The following is a 16,981-nucleotide window of genomic DNA, read 5'->3' as shown; positions in this document are numbered from 1 at the left end:
AATTTTAAATTTTTAGATTTTTTTATTAAGAATTTGTATTTGTCTCTTGAAATTTTATTAGTTTGTCTTCCCAAATTTTATAAAAAGAAAATAACTTCAGTAACCGAAAATGTCTTATAATATACGATTTTAACCAACTTTTTTTGGATTTGCGAAAATGACCAACAAATTTGCAACGCGATCTCAAATTCGCGACGCGAACTCCAATTTCGCAACCCAGTTTCTAAATTCGCAACGCGAATATGTAAATCGCATTGCGATTTTCCAAATTCGCAACGCGAATCTTTAAATCGCAACACAGAAGTCAAATTCGTAACACAAAAGTCAAATTCACAACGCGATACTCAAATTCGCAACACTGAAGTCAAATTCGCAACGCGAATCTGTAAATCGCAACACGAATTTGTAAATCGCAACACAAAAGTCAAATTCGCAAAGCGCGTTTATTTTCGCAACAAATTTTCGCAACACTGTTTACCTATATCGGTAATTAGCGTTGTGAATTTGTAAATCGCGTTGCGATAGTACTGTTTACCTATATCGATAATTAGCGTTGCGAATTTGAAAATCGCGTTGCGATTGTACTGTTTACCTATATCGGTAATTAGCGTTGCGAATTTGAAAATCGCGTTGTGAATTTGTAAATCGCATTGCAATAGTACTGTTTACCTATATCGGTAATTAGCAACGCGATTTACAAATTCGCAACGAGATTTTCAAATTCGCAACGCTAATTATCGATATAGGTAAACAACACTATTGCAACACGATTTTCAAATTCGCAACGCTAATTAGCAATATAGGTAAAAAGTGTTGAACAGTATTGCGAAAATAAACGCGCTTTGCGAATTTGACTTTCGCGTTGCGAATTTGACTTATGTGTTGCGAATTTGACTTCTGTGTTGCGATTTACAAATTCGCGTTGCGATTTACAGATTCGCGTTGCGAATTTGACTTCAGTGTTGCAAATTTGACTATCGCGTTGCGAATTTGACTTCTGTGTTGCGAATTTGACTTATGTGTTGCGATTTATATATTCGCGTTGCGAATTTGGAAACTGGGTTGCGAAATTAGAGTTCGCGTTACGAATTTGTTGGTCATTTTCGTAAATCCAAAAAAAATTGGTTAAAATCGTATATTATAAGGCATTTTCGGTCACTGAGATTATTTTCTCTTTTATAAATTCGCTTCCTCTAACATAAAATAATATGTTCATCTGTGAGTACGTAGCTTTCTTTTCTCGAAGGTTATGGCCAAAAGGTCTTGATCCGACAGTGGTTGAGAGTTTCTTCGTCATATACTCTTATGTTAAAGAACTTAAACTTGGGAAAACAACATTGTAGTGTGCGGTTTGTTTGAGTGATTTATAAGATGAAACTTTGTGTTTAATTCCGAAATACTGTTACGTGTTTCGTCATGATTGTATCGATGCTTGGTTGGCTTACCGCGTGAGTTGTTCAGTTTGTAGAGCTAAACTCACTCCCGATTTATGGTGCCAACATCGAACTAGTAGAGCCATGCTCAAATACCACTGAGTTCAAATAATAAAAACAAAAGCGAGTCGAGTCCTCTGACAACACCACAAGCCAAAGAAGAAAATGAGTTGGTCATTCAAATCAATGAAACCGATCCTAAAAAATAACTGATAAGTTTCCATATTCAACTCAACGAATCACTCACTGATTCAACCTGAGAAGAGCGTGGAAAGGTTCATGTTAAGGCTTCCATAGGAAATCAAGAAGCAAATTGGGAATGAACGAATGGAGAAGGGAGTAGTACAGGGGAAAGTAATACAGACCACTGGGTGTAACATGTTAGAAATCAAACCAGATATCAAAATCATGCATGGAATAAAATGGAAGCAATTGAAGAAAGGTGAAAATTTAAGCAAGGCAAGAAAAGATTATGGATAAGAAATAATCCAGTTGTTGATTAATGGAGGCAATTCATATTCAATTGGAATAAGAATATTAATGTGGCAATACAAAGCATAAATTGTTTTGGTAGCATGTCCATGTTTAACGATTAAGAAGAAAACATGGCAGTTTGGATAAGGCAGACATGAAGCACACTACGACAAACAATTGAAGGTGGCAAATGCAAGGAGGAATTAGTGGCATCTAGAGTCTTCAAATTAGTCGGCTATATATATATATATCTATGTGTGTGTGTGCGTTTAGTGCTTAGGAATTTGTGTGTGAGAGTGAAAAAGAAAAATAAGAGAAATTGGGTGAAGAGCTTAGCAAAACCTTTAGTTTGTAATATTTATTTGTAAAACCAGTTGAAGCTTGTGTCGTGTTCGTGTTGTTGTATCGTATTTTACTCGTATCGATAATAATGTTAGTTATAAGTATATCGAGTGCCCATTCACGCTTCCAACAAGTGGTATCTAGAGTATGGTTCGAATTTGTGCAATGGAGAATATGGCTAATATGATTCAACTACAAATCTCAAGCTTAACAAAGTCAAACTATGACAATTGGAGTATCCAAATGAAGGCAATACTCGGTTCGCAAGATTGTTGGGACATCGACGAGAAGGTTATGTTGAACCTGAAAATGTAGTAGCAGAAGCAACCCTACCAAATTAAAACAAACGTGTTCTAAAGGAATATCACAAGAAAGACGAGGGTATTTTTTCAAGGAATAGATGAATCTACATTTGACAAAATCTTAGATGCGAAGACCGCAAAACAATTGTAAAATATTTTGCAAAAAACTCTTTAAGGTGTAGATAATGTAAGAAAGGGTACATTTACAAACACTTAGAGCTGAATTTGAAATGTTGAAACTAAAAAAAATACATAAAGCATAGATGATTGTGATAGTCGTGTAAAAGCGATAGTAAATGAAATAAAAAGAAATGGTGAATCGCTAGATGAAGTCAGAGTAATGGAAAAGATTTCACGATCTTTGACGTAAAAATTTGTTAACGTGGTCATGGCAATTGAAGAATCAAAAGATTTATCTCAAATATCGATTGATGAGTTTGTTGGTTTACTTTAAGCCCATGAGAAAAAAAATGAAACAAAATGAAGATTATGAAAATTTAAAGCAAGCTTTGCAAAGCAAAATGAATGTCATCGAAACTGAAGCCAACAACAGCTATACACGAGGTCGAGGAAATCATGGAGGATTTCATGGAAGTGATAGAGGTGGATGAGGAGCACATGGATGAGGTCGATCATACGACACCGCTCAAACGAGTGAAAATTCTCAAATATCAAGTCATGGACAAGGGTTTAGAGGTCGAGGCATATATCAAATAAATAAATATCAAGTATAATGTTATAATTGCAACAAGTATGGTCACTTTAGTTACGAGTGTAGATCAGCTCTGAAATAAGAAGAAATAAATAATGTAGCAGCAACTGAAGAAGAAAAAGTTGAAAAATCTCATGTACTCCTCACTTATAAAGGAGATGAAGAATTTAAGAAAAATATTTGTATCTTGACAATTGTACCAGCAACCATATGAGTGGCCGAAAAAAGCTATTTGTGAAGCTTGATGATATAATCTATGGACGAGTAACCTTTGGAGACGACTCACACATAAAAGTCAAAGGAAAAGGCAAAGTTATGATCAATAAAAAGAATGATGAAAAGAAATACATCTCAAATGTGTATTATGTATCGGTTTTGAAAACAACATCATCAGTCTTTGTCAACTCCTGGAAAAATGAATTAAAGTTTAGATGATGAATCGTTCCTTCGCCATCAAAAATAAAGATTGAGAATTAATTATCCAAGTTTATATGATTAGAAATCATCTCTTTACCATTGACATCAAGTTGGGAAGTCAAGTGCATGAAGACGGCAATTAAAGATGATTCATGGTTATGACAAATTATGATATGGACATTTTTTATTTTCGGGTCTGAAGCTGTTAGCGAAGGTAAATATGGTGAATGGATTGCCAGAAATCAACCCTCCAAATCAATTGTTATAATATCATAACAATTATCGGCAAACAAATAAACACTAAAAGAGAAAAACCACGGGCAGAGGAGAAGAATTTCACTAATATGCAGGAAGAAAATACAAAAAGATTTTGGTGAAAGAAAAGAACTTGATATCTAACTCTTTATCTTTAGTATCTATTTTTAGGGATAAATACTTGATTACAAATGAAAATTAAATAAAGTAAAAGTTACTTTATAAAAAGTACTTTAATAAAGTACTATAGTTTAATAAAGTTCTATACTTTTAATCAAACCAGGATTCTTACTTTCGTAATTAAATATTAATTTGTGTCATTTTGAATTCGATTCAAACTATGACATCAATTATGTAAGGCTTGCATCAAAGAAAAGCAACACAAACAAAGCTTTGAAGTTGGCAGATCCTGGCAAGCCCGAAGGTCGTTAGAGATAGTACACATCGACATAGGTGGTCCTTTCGACATACAATCATTTAGAGATAATAGGTACTATCTAACTTTTATTGATAATTTTAGTAGAAAAAGTTGGGTTTATATCTTGAAGAAAATCAGAAGCACTGAAGACATTAAAAGAATTTAATGCAATGATAGAAAAGCAAAGTGGCCAATATTTAATGATACTCAGATTTGATAGAGGAGGTGAGTATACATCAAATTTATTTGAAGACTTCTCAAAGAGCATGGCATCATCCATCAACTAACTGTCATGCCTTAACAAAATGGAGTTGCGGAGAGAGAGTCGAACAATCCTTGGCATGGCAAGGAGCATGACAAAATGTAAGAATCTACTAAGAATTTTTTGGGTCGAATTTGCTCGTTGTGTAGTTTATTTGTTGAATCAATGTCCAACCAAAAGTGTGAAGTATATGACACCAAATGAAGCATGGAGCAATCAAAAAATATGAGTTGGATACCTCAAAATTTTCTAGTGCGTCGCATACGCCCATGTTCCTAAGCAAACAAAAAGAAATTTGATCACAGAGGAGAGAAATGTATCTTAATTGGGTATAATGAAAGAAGTAAAACATATAGACTATATAATTCTCTCACAAAGAAAGTAGTCTTTTCAAAAGATGTTGAGTTCGATGAATAAAAATACTATAGATGGAGTAAAGAAGAAAAGAAAGTTAAAGGGCTATGTTTTAATAAAGATAAAAGACAATGACGTTCTTGATCAAGATGAACAAGATGAACAAGATGATGAACAAGGTTATTAACAAAATCCTATTGAATCACCATCATCAAGCAATAACAACAAGAGTAATAGCAAAATATAAAATCCTAAAGCACATCCCACATAAATTCAAAGATCTACAAGAGAAATAATGATATCATAAAGGTACAATGGATATGAATTACAAAATGTTTCATTTTACTACTTGCTTGGAAATAATTATCCAATAGAATATAAAGAAGCGGTTGAAGATGACAAGTGGAAGAATGCAATGGATGAAGAAATTGCATCGATAGAAAGAAATTATATATGAGAACTAACAAAATGACTAGAATGTCACAACCCAATCAGAGTCAAGTAGGTTTATCAGACAAAGACCAACAAAGAAGGTAAAGTTGAGAAATACAAGGTGAGACTAGTTACCAAAGGCTATAAACAAAGACAGGAAATAGACTATGATGAAGTATTTACTCCAGTAAAAAGAATCGAGACCATTAGACTTCTCACAACAGTTGCAGGACAAAAAAATGGGAGATTTATCATATGGATGTGAAGTCGACATTTTTTAAATGACTATCTAGAAGAAGAAAATCGAACAACCACTTGGATATACTAAAAATGGCATGAAAATAAAGTTTACCGATTGAAGAAAGCCTTGTGTAGATTGAAGTAAACTCTAAAAGCGGGGAATGCAAGAATTGATAAATACTTCTAGAGAAATGGGTTCATGAAGAGTCCATATGAGCATCTCCTATATACAAATAAAAATGAAGACAGTGATATCATGATCGTGTGCATATATGTGGATTACTTGATTTTCACGATAAACAATCCAGGCATGTTCAACAATCTCAAGAAAGCTATAACTAAAAGCATTTAAAATTACAGATATTGGTAAAATGTCATACTTCCTTCGGGTCGAGGTGAAACAAATGCAATATGGAATATTTATGTATCAAAAGAAGTACGTTGTGCAAATTTTAATTAGCAAGCCAATAACCACTCCAATAGATCCAAACATGAAATTAAGTGTTGTTCTATAAGAGAGTCGGTGAATCCAACCTTGTTTAAAAGCATCGTTGGAAATCTAAGATATTTAACTATCACACGACCAGACATAACATACGTTGTGGGATTGGTAAGCAAATTCATAGAGAAGCCAAAACCATATCACTAGATTACAACGAAGAGAATTTTAAGATATATCAAAGGTGCAACTGATCATGGTTTGTTTTACACACATTCATAAAATTTGAAATTAGTTGGTTATTTTGATAGTGATTACGAGGAGACTTAGATGACCGAAAAAATACTTTCGGATATCTATTCTATATCGACTCTGCAATATTTTCATGATCATCAAAGAAGCAACAAACGGTAGCTCTTTTAACGTGAGAAGCAAAATATATAGTCGCAATAGCATGCACTTGCCAAGAAATTTGGTTAAAAAAGATTTTGATCGAGCTAAATTAAGCACAAGAATAACCAACTACAATTTATGTCGATAACAAGTCTACAATATCTCTTGTCAAGAATCATGTCTCCCATAGTCGAAGCAAGCATATTGACATAAAATATCATTTTATACGAGAACAATTGAAGAACAAAAATGTGGAATTAATATACTGCAAAACTGAAGATCAATTAACAGATATTTTTACGAAGCCATTGAAAGCATATATTTCCACATAATCAAAGAAAAGCTTGGAATGAAGAATCAAGTTTGAGGGAAATGTTAAAGATCAAACTAGATATCAAAACCATGGAATGGAATGACAACAATTGAAGAAAGGCGAAAATTTAAGCAAGACAAGAAAAGATTATGGATAAGAAATAATCTACTTGTTGATTAATGGAGGCAAATAATATTCAATTGGAATAAGCATATTAACGTGGCAACACAAAGCATAAATGGTTTTGGCAGCATGTGCATGCTTAACAATTAAGAAGAAAACATGACAGTTTGAATGGAAGCCATGAAGTTCACTACGAAAGATAATTGAAGGTGGAAAATGCAAGGATGAATTAGTGGCATCTAGAGTCTTCAAATTAGTTAGTTATACAGCGTATATATGTGTGTGTTTAGTGCTTAGGAATTTATGTGTGTGTGAGTGAAAACAAAAAAAACGAGAGAAATAGGGTGAAGATCTTAGCAAATCCTTTAGTTTGTATTATTTATAAAACTAGTCGAAGCTAGTGTCGTGTTCGTGTTACTGTATAGTACTTTATTTGTATCAATAATAATGTGAGTTATAAGTATATCGAGTGCTCATTCATGCTTTCAATATAACATTCATTCACAAGCATTTGAGATTATGCCTTGTTGTCTTTGAAAATGATGGAAGCAAATAGGGGTGTTTAATGAGTTGAGCAACTTAAACTTGACTCGGTCAAAACTCGATAAAAGCTCGACTTGAATTGACTCGACTCAAATTCGAGCTCGACTTGAGACCTTTACAAGATGAGTCGAGCAAACTCCAACTCGACTCGATTAGTTCGTGAGTAGCTTGTTAATTTATTTTTATAATTTTTTAGTATTTATCTTAAAATATTATTTTATTCAAAAAATTACTAATTTACTAATAGATAATAAAAAGATGATAAAATGACTAATCTATTGGTTTTTAATAAATAAAAAAATACTAAATTAATAATTAATAATTATTATTTTACTACACCCAAAAAATCAAACATTAATTATTATTTTGGAATTTAGACTTTCAATTTGTTCTATACAATCTTTTGATAATTTTTTTGTTAAATTTATTAATTTATGTGTATATTAAGCTCTATATAATATTAGTAAATTTTACCTACAGTTAAAAAAGTAAGTTAAAAATTTTGGTGATCTTAACGAGCAATGTGACAACCAACAAGCTTAACGAAAAGCGAGCTTAATGAGCACGAGTTGAGCAACAAGTTTTTTAACGAGCACGAGTCGAGTAAAATTTTAACGAGGTTAACGAACACAAGTTTAGCAACAAATTTTTTTAATGAGCATAAGTCAAGTAAAATTTTAACAAACTTAACGAACAACGAGTCGAATTGAGCAAAAAAATTAATAAGCACGAATCGAACACTGTCTAACTCGCGATCGATTCGCTCGATAAACACCCGGAAGCAAAAGCCAAAGTATCAGCCATGTCGATACCAATATTGGGGCAGCTTTTGAGAACAAAGTTCATTATATATTGTGTAATTTATTTAACTTCTTTTTATTTTAAATGTAAATCCTATGTGGTTGGATAAAATATTAAAATAAGTCATGTTAACTGAGAAAATAGACGAGTGACAAAAAAAATTAATGTATCAAGTTTATCTATTAAATTGAGATTTTTAAAAGTACAATAATTAAAATAGGAGAGAGAAGAAATTTAGTTGTTAATTATTTCATTTACCCTCATTTAAATAAGTATAATGTTGAAAAATGTCTCTAGTATTCGATTAAGTAGTTGCTTTGGTCCTTATTTTTTTTTTGAAGCATATTTACTTCAATATTTCATTTCTAGGGAAAAATCCCTCCTATTATAAAAATCATTAATCAATAAATAGTTAACCCTCTAAAATAGGGTCTCTTTGTCCCAAAATAAAACATTCATGCTCAAAATACTCTAAAAAAATAAGAGTTAGAATGATTATTTAGTCAAATGTAACGAGATTTTTACCTTAAAATAAAACGTTGAAGGTAAAATGCTAAAGTGATAAAAATTAAAATAATTATTTAATCAAACATTAAAATAATTTTTTTTGATAGTATACCTTTTAAATAAGAATGTAATCACAATATTCACAATACATACCGTAATATATTTATTTAAAATAATATAATATTTTTCTAACAATTTTAAAAGTGGTTTCTATTATATCATTAAAATATGACCTAACCCAATGACAAGAGAAAATGACCGTAGCGTAGTGATTGTATGTATCTCGAGATGGCAAATAAGTTATTCGGATCGGATTTAGATCGGATCATTTTAGATTGGGTAATTTTGAGTCTATATTAAATTCAGTTTAATTTTGTTCGGATCAGTTCGGATCTAGTTTGGGTGTACGGTGAATCTGATCGGGTTGGATCAATATCAGATCGGTTGATTTTTGGATCGTGTCAATATCAGATCAGTTGATTTTTGGGCCAGGTTAATACCAGATTGGTTAGTGTCGACACCGTTTTTCGCCCGGGCGGGGAAAAGACCGATACCGACTCGGAGGTTTTCTCTTTGAAAATATTTTCTAAATGTGAGGAGTCGCCACCAATCATTTAAGGTGAGATTGGAACATCATAAAAATCGGATGATTTTAATAAAACATTTTATTTTAATAAAATACCGATTTTTGGGGTCTGCAAAAATCCAGAAATCAGGTTCGGGAGTCAGTTACGCGTGGGGAATGATTAGCACCCCACAAGCGCCCAAAAATTAGTACATAGTTGATTACTATATATTTAAAATCAGAAACTTTGAGTTCGATCTTTATTTAATTTAAAAATCATTAAGGATGCAAAGTTTGAAAATGATATTCGTTTATTGAGACCAATAGCATTTGCCCCCGAGCGTAAAGGCGGGAGATCAACTATTGTGCCTAATAACCGAACATTGCCTCGTTTTTAGAAAAACATGATGTAGTTTTGAAAAGAATGTCGACTTATTTAGGGAATTACCAGTAGTCACCCCCTGAGTACGATCGCGGGATATATACTATTAATTATTTAATAAGTAAACAGTGCCTTAGATTTGTAAAAATAATGCAATCAAACAAAATTTTATTTGTCCTAATTAAACTAAATGTAAATTAAGGCTTTTTCTAACTTAAAGTGTCAAATTATGAAAATGAAAGAACCTAGGGGCTCAAATCTAAAAATTTAGGCTCTAGTATTAATCGTACTTGATTTTAAATAATTATTGAATCGAATAACCGAGATGGTCCCTCGAGCGTTTACGCGAGGGCCAACTCGAATTATCCCCTAAATTAAAGACTAGTTTAAAATCTAACCTAAAATGGAGGCTCTATTTAACATATTTAATTATGTCAATATTACATGTCTAAACGTATTTCGGGGAATAAACATGTTAAAGAATTAAAATATCAGACCTAAAAGATTTAAAAGTCTAAGGTTATTTTTAAACAGAATAAAATATGATACATCGATATATTTAAAAAAATATATATACACATTAAGGTTAATTTTAACTTTGTTTTACTTTATAAATAATTACATATTTTCTAAATATGATATTAAACGTAGGACATAATATTTATTCTAAAATATAATGCAAATATAAAATATAATATTTATCATGCTCTACATACCATATTATGTATATAATCAAGTAATATATAATAATATAAGTAAAATAAATATCGAAAACATAAAACATACTTTAATGGTACAAATAAACAATATACGTATATATTCATTAATATCTTAGTGACAAAAATGAGTGAAAAATAATTTTAAGATTATAAACATTAATAAAAATAAACATCATGGCATGAAACAAGAAAATCACATAACAAGAGAACTGGAATCGTAATAAAACAATAAATATAGGATTAAAATGGAATAGCATAAACATCAGTACCCCATTTCGAACACAAATAATACATACAATAGTGGACTAAATTAAAATAATACAAAACAAAATAGCCAATTCGAAAATCATGTAAAATAAAAGAAAATGGTGACCAAAACACAAAAAACGATAAACTTGAAGGGACCTAAGGAACGATTAACCCTAAAAATTAAACTAAAACATGAAACATATTAAAATAGATGACTTGACACGTGATTAGCCCAAAACCCAAAATAACTTTACTTTTTCCCCTTCCCAGAATCATTTATGCGTATTGATTTTCCATTTTCCTATCCTCTTCTCTTTATTATTTCTCTCAACTTTCTCTCTCTTTTTCTATTTCATTTTTACTTCGTGGAATAAACGATCGGTGACCATGAACCACCATGGTCATCACTGTGAACCGCCTCGATTGAAACTCTTCTAAGATAATAATCTACTCACTCTCTTTCTTTCTTATTTTACATGCAAAGCTTCAAAAAAATATATTAGATTCGAAACTAAAAAAAATATTCAAAATACCTTGGAATAATCTGATTTTTATTTTTTTTTCTCTCTGATTCTAAATTATTTTAGTATTTTCTCGTAATAGCATAGAGTAAAAAAAAATCAGTATTTGAATACGAAAATAAAATTTACCCTTAAAATGCTTGTATTTCTCTGAAAAAAATCAGAGAGAAAAATCCCTCTCGTTTCATTACATGCGTTCGGCTTTTATAGCCAAGTTTACAATAATTTTTCAGTTGGTTATGCCTTGATTCTCGCAGAGAACAATGGATGATGGGGTTGATGTTGAAAAAAATAGGATGGTGGGTGTTGGTGTTGAAAAATGGGGTGGTAAGTGTTGGTGTTGAAAAATGGTGTTTACAGTTAGATTTCAGGTCAGATCAATATCGGATTGGTTGATTTTCGGTTTAGGTCAACCTTTAGATCATGTCAATTTGGGTTAAATTGTTTATGAGTCTAATTAAAATCAAGTATATATAGAATGATTGATATATACACTTGTAAAAATATGTCTTATGTTTTCTTATTTGTTAATTTTATCATTTATGTTTAATTTCAATTCTTAATCGTTTAATATTTTGAATTAAACCAGCATTTAGAGTTGATAAATTGATAATTTGACACAAATACGATCCTATAATATGTGTTATAATTTGTTATCAAAATTTTATGTTGATCTCGTATGAAACGTTTATAACGAGATCTATTTGATAAAGAAATAATTTTTTTATTAAAAATTTTTATTTCTAATTATAAATTTAATATTTTTATTAAATTTTAAAAAATAATACATAACTTTATTTGTTAAGTTTTAATAGTTACATAAGTAAACTTTATACTATTTTTATTATAAATCTAATATTATTTCCTTTCTTTTAGTTGTTTTCTATTATTTTTATTATAAATCTAATATTTTTATAACAAGTAAGATAATTAAATTTTATTTATTATTGTTTTCAATCTTACAATTAGATTATTACTTTTATATTCATCTTAAACTTTCTATTATTTTTATAATAAATATAATATTTTTAATAAATTATCAATTTTATTTAAATTAATTTATTATTCAAAATATCTTTTATCGTTTAATAACTTTTATCAATTTCAATATGTTTGTGTTGCTTTCGAGTGGGGTTAAATTCGATTCGGGTTGTTTTCGATTAGGTTAAAATTTGGTTTGAGTTTGTTTCGGTTCTGGTTGCTTTCGGTTCAGATTAATTCGGTTTGGGTTAATTTCGGTTTCGCTAAATTTTGGATCGGGTATGAGTTGGGTCTCGGATCAAATTTAATTATAATATTCGAGTTAATATCGGTTCGAATCAAGTTTGCCAGGTCTATATGTATCGTATCAAAATTAAAGATGGATTGAGAGAGGTGAATGGAGATAGTAGATTCTTAAAGGTTTAAAATTATCATATATTTTAGATTTATTAATGTATTTTCTATTAAAAATTTATTTTCATCTCTTGAAATTTTATGAATTCAAACTCTGCCTCTATAACATTTTATAACTTCAAATTCGACCTCCAAATATAAAATTTTACTTTATGTTCGTTCCTTATCATAATATTATACGATGACTTGAAACTTTTTGCGTTAAAATGTTGCTTGTAAAGGTTAAGTTGCGATTTACATTTATTTGTTTACTTTTGTGATTATTAAAAAAATAATTTTATTTAAGTTGCATTGATGCTTTTGGGGTTTTTGAAAATCTTTTATAATTTATATTTAGTTAATAATAAAAATAAATTAAATTAAATAATAGCTGTCTATTTAAATTCTAGTATATTAAATATTTTTTTTAATTTCTAAAATGAATAATATTTGTGCATAGTTTGTTTTACCAATTCAAATTGCCATATATTTTAAAATATATATAAAGAGAAAATTAAAAAATTAGCAAAATTCCACAAACTAAACATCTAATAGGGGTTTTTTTTTATTGTTTCCTTAATCAGTATTTACATATTTTATTATTCGCGAGAAGCCAATTACAACTAGGGTTGCACATAATTCGGATTTCAATCCGATCCGGATCGGTTTTTATCCGATCCGGTTTTTTCCCATAGAAAAAAAACCGGTTTATAAAATAACCGGTTCGGTTTCTAACCGGTTTGGAGGGCCGGATATCCTAACCGGTGTAACCGGTTTCGGTTTTAAAAAAACCGGTTTTTTTAAAAAACCGGTTATAAAAAACCGATTTTAATATTCCAGATTGCTCATAGGGAACCGATTCCCCCCAAGGGGGTACCGATTCCTCACTGAATGGTTTGGCTCCGAGATTTCCAGAATGCTCGGAGGGAACCGATTCCCCCATAGGGGTACCGATTCCCCCCTATTCAACGGTCGAAATATTTGAATTTTACACTTAGGGAACCGATTCCCTATGAGAGGGTACCAATTCCCCCACGCTCTAAGCATTTTTATTAAATGTTCACACTTAAACGGCTATATTATCTTCATTAATTATCACTAACGTTCAGAAGTGATTCAAGGTGTATTTAAGCAAGCTTAGAAGTCATTGATCAAAGACAAGAAACATCAAGCAACTAGAATCAAGAGAGAATCAAAGAGAAAGCATCAAACCTCAAGTTCAATAAATTCAAATACTTAATTGAAATACTTAATTAACTCAACATAATTGAAATACTTAAATACTTCCAAGTTTGATAAATTCAAATACTTAAAAACTTCCAAGTTCGATAAATTCAAATACTTAAAAACTTCAAGTTCGATAATTGAAACAAAGTTTACGATAATTGAAATAAAGTTATAAAATAAACTACATTGCCATCTCTTCTTCATCATCTTCGCCTTCTTCGTTTGGAGGGGATATTCCAAGTTCGACTTCTTCAATGTGTAAGTTTGCTTCCAAATCGGCATCAATTGCATCTTCTAGGGTGGTGATATGTTGCTTACGAGCCGCTCCATCCAAATAATCCTTTAAACAAATGCATACTTCCACCGACTCGGGACTTAGTCTTGATCTCCGTTGCGATATAACCCTGCCACTAACAGAAAAAGCGGATTCCGAAGCTACCGTAGAAGCTTGGACGGTTAGTAAATCACGGGCCATGGCGGCTAGAATCGGAAATTGTGATTCCTTTTCTTTCCACCAAGCCAAAATATCCAAACTTTCAAACTCTTCAAATGTCATTTTTGATAGAAAATCGCATGACATATAATTTCCCAACTCGCTACTTGGGGTGGTAGTACGTGATCGTTTGGATTGGGAATTTACAAGAGTGTTAAAAAGATTCAAATTTATGTTACTTGGACGTCTACTAGATGATTCCGCATTCATTCTCATTTGATCGTGTATTACACTACTTGATCCGTATTTATTTAAATAAATTGCAAACATGTCTCGAAAACATTTGTTAAAATAATTTATTTGGTTTTGGACAAAGTTGGGTTCATCATCGGTTAGATTAAAAGCAAACGCAATTTGTTCAATTAGTGTTTCAACCCCACCAACATTTAACGTTGGGTTTAAAGCGGCGGCACAAGTAAAAATAGGGGGAATCTCCTTAAAATATTTTAAAAGTTTTTCCTTCATTGCAAAGCCAATTTCTTGAAAAACTTCGGTTTCAAATTCAAAGTCATTTAGTCGGGTAGCCAACAAAAATATTTGATTAAGAACCAACGGGCTAGTAGGGTAATAAACACCGGATAAAAAAGTTGTTGCATTTTTAAAAACCTCAAGCAAATCGGTTATTTTGGCTATAGTTTCCCAACTCGAATCCGGATAAATGTCTGGGACATGACCCCTCTCGAAAAGCCGATCGTGAAATGTTTGCAATGTTTCCCTTTGCCTTAAGGCAGTATGCATCATCATCCAAGTTGAGTTCCACGAGTTGGACAATCCAAATTAGGACCCAAAGCTTTTTTATTAACAGACTTACAAAATCGTTTATAATCATTTAGTCTTTTGTTGTTGTTACAAAGAATCGATTTTATCATTGTTTTAAATTCTAATCTAATTGGCTCAATAACCTCCAAACCGGCTTGCACGGATAAATTAATTATGTGTGCAACGCAACGGGTATGAAAAAACGCACCGTCTAAAATCGGTGAAAGTAATATTTTCAATCTTGGAATCGCGTTTGTATTATTCGATGCATTATCAAAAGATATAGAAAAAACTTTATTTTCTAATTTATAAAGACAAATTACCCTTTTAAAAGTGTAAATAAATTAGCACCGGTATGCGGCTCACCGAATAATTCAAACGCGATTGTTCTTTTCATCATTTGCCAATTATCTTGATCTAACCAATGTGACGTAACGGCTAAAAAAGAATTTCCGGTATTATGAGGGGAACTCCAAACGTCACATGTAAGCGACACACCATAACGGTGTTCTTGGAATCCTAAAATCATTTTTTCCCTCGCCGTACGCCACATTTTTATAGCATCTCTTCTAAGGGTAGTACGACTTACTTGAGTATAACGTGGTTGCATTAGTTGTTGAATTGTTGTCGTGAAATCTTCATCATCAAAGTGGTCGAACGACAATGCTTTTGTAATCACGAACTTTGTAAACGCTTCTCGTAATTTTTCGTTGTCGTAAACAAAAACACCACCTTGCGGTGTAAGATTCGATTGACTAGGATCCGATCTTGAGCGAAGTGCCTTGCATGATTTTGTCAAATGGTTCTTCAACGTTGTGTTTCCTTCCGATGCAAGAAACTTTAGACAAAGTTTACAACGCGCTCCTCGAGCCATTGACATCTCACATAAATCGTAGTGATCCCAAATATCTTTGTTTCGAGTGTGTTCGATCACTCTCACGACTTCAAGGTTTCCCCCGACGGAAGATTCAGCAGTGTTACTCATGATGAATAAAAAATTACAAAACTAAGATTTGAGAGATGTTTAAGTATTGTGTAATAAGATTTGAGAAAGTTGTAATCAACCAAATACATCCCCAACCTATTTATACATGTTTAGGGTGGTAAAATGGTAATTTTTTAAAGAAAAAAACGGTCAAAAACGGTCACAAACGGCTATATTAACGGCTAGTTTTTTAAACCCAGACCGGTTTTTTTTCGGATAAAAACCGGTTTTTTAACCGGTTTTTTTCAAACCGGTTTTTTATCCGGTAAAAAAAACCGGTCTAGGTTTTTTTCTCCAAACCGGTTAAAATAACCGGTTTAAAAAAATCCGATCCGGTTAAAAAAAAACCAGTTTTTCCCAAAACCGGTTTCGGATATTTTTTTCGGATATTCGGATATTCAGATTTTTTGTGCACCCCTAATTACAACTAACAAGACAAGCTAAGGTAAACTGAAGCGGCGACACCAAGCGCGACACACAAATCGCAGCCTCAACAATCTCTTTCCCCGTCCTCGCCGCCCCACAACATCTTTCCCCGTCCTCGTCGCCGCGCCAATCCCCGCTATACCTAAAACACCTACCGGCACTTGCTTCATCACTGCCTTTCCGGCGTTTCCCACAAAGGCATCGGTAAACAACACATGAGCCCATTCATTGAACTTAGGGGAGCCGAGGACAATCGGTTCTCCGTAGCTCCGGTTATTTTCACGGTGGCGAGTCACGAATCGGAAAACAATGTCGACTTGGGAGCGGGAGGGAGGATCGGGGACCCAGCGGAGAATGAGAGGGTGAGGGTGGAGAGAAGTGAGGTCCTGGTGGAGGTGGGCGGCGGCGGTAACCAGCTGATAAGGGAGGACTCCGGGGAAGGCTTGTTGGGAAAGGGCGATCCTCTGTGGAGTCCCCACATGAAGTAGTGGAACAAAAATTTTTGGGCGAATGCTCCCCAT

General features: G+C 32.3%; 1 protein-coding gene across 1 annotated transcript; it reads right to left on the bottom strand.

Moving 5' to 3' along the window:
• Window positions 1–16,474: 16,474 nt before the first annotated feature.
• On the bottom strand, window positions 16,475–16,981 carry LOC120145896. The gene has a single exon (XM_039159614.1). The coding sequence runs from the start codon at window positions 16,979–16,981 to the stop codon at window positions 16,475–16,477; it is 507 nt and encodes a 168-aa protein (XP_039015545.1).

Source organism: Hibiscus syriacus, unplaced genomic scaffold, assembly GCF_006381635.1.
Source record: "Hibiscus syriacus cultivar Baekdansim isolate YM2019G1 unplaced genomic scaffold, ASM638163v2 tig00002511_pilon, whole genome shotgun sequence".
Taxonomy (NCBI): Eukaryota; Viridiplantae; Streptophyta; class Magnoliopsida; order Malvales; family Malvaceae; genus Hibiscus; species Hibiscus syriacus.
This window is presented reverse-complemented; position numbering and strand designations above follow the sequence as displayed.

What these genes read in the sequence shown, in the direction of transcription:
- LOC120145896 (XM_039159614.1), bottom strand. Translation starts at nt 16,981, where the DNA reads ATGGGGAGCATTCGCCCAAAAATTTTTGTTCCACTACTTCATGTGGGG.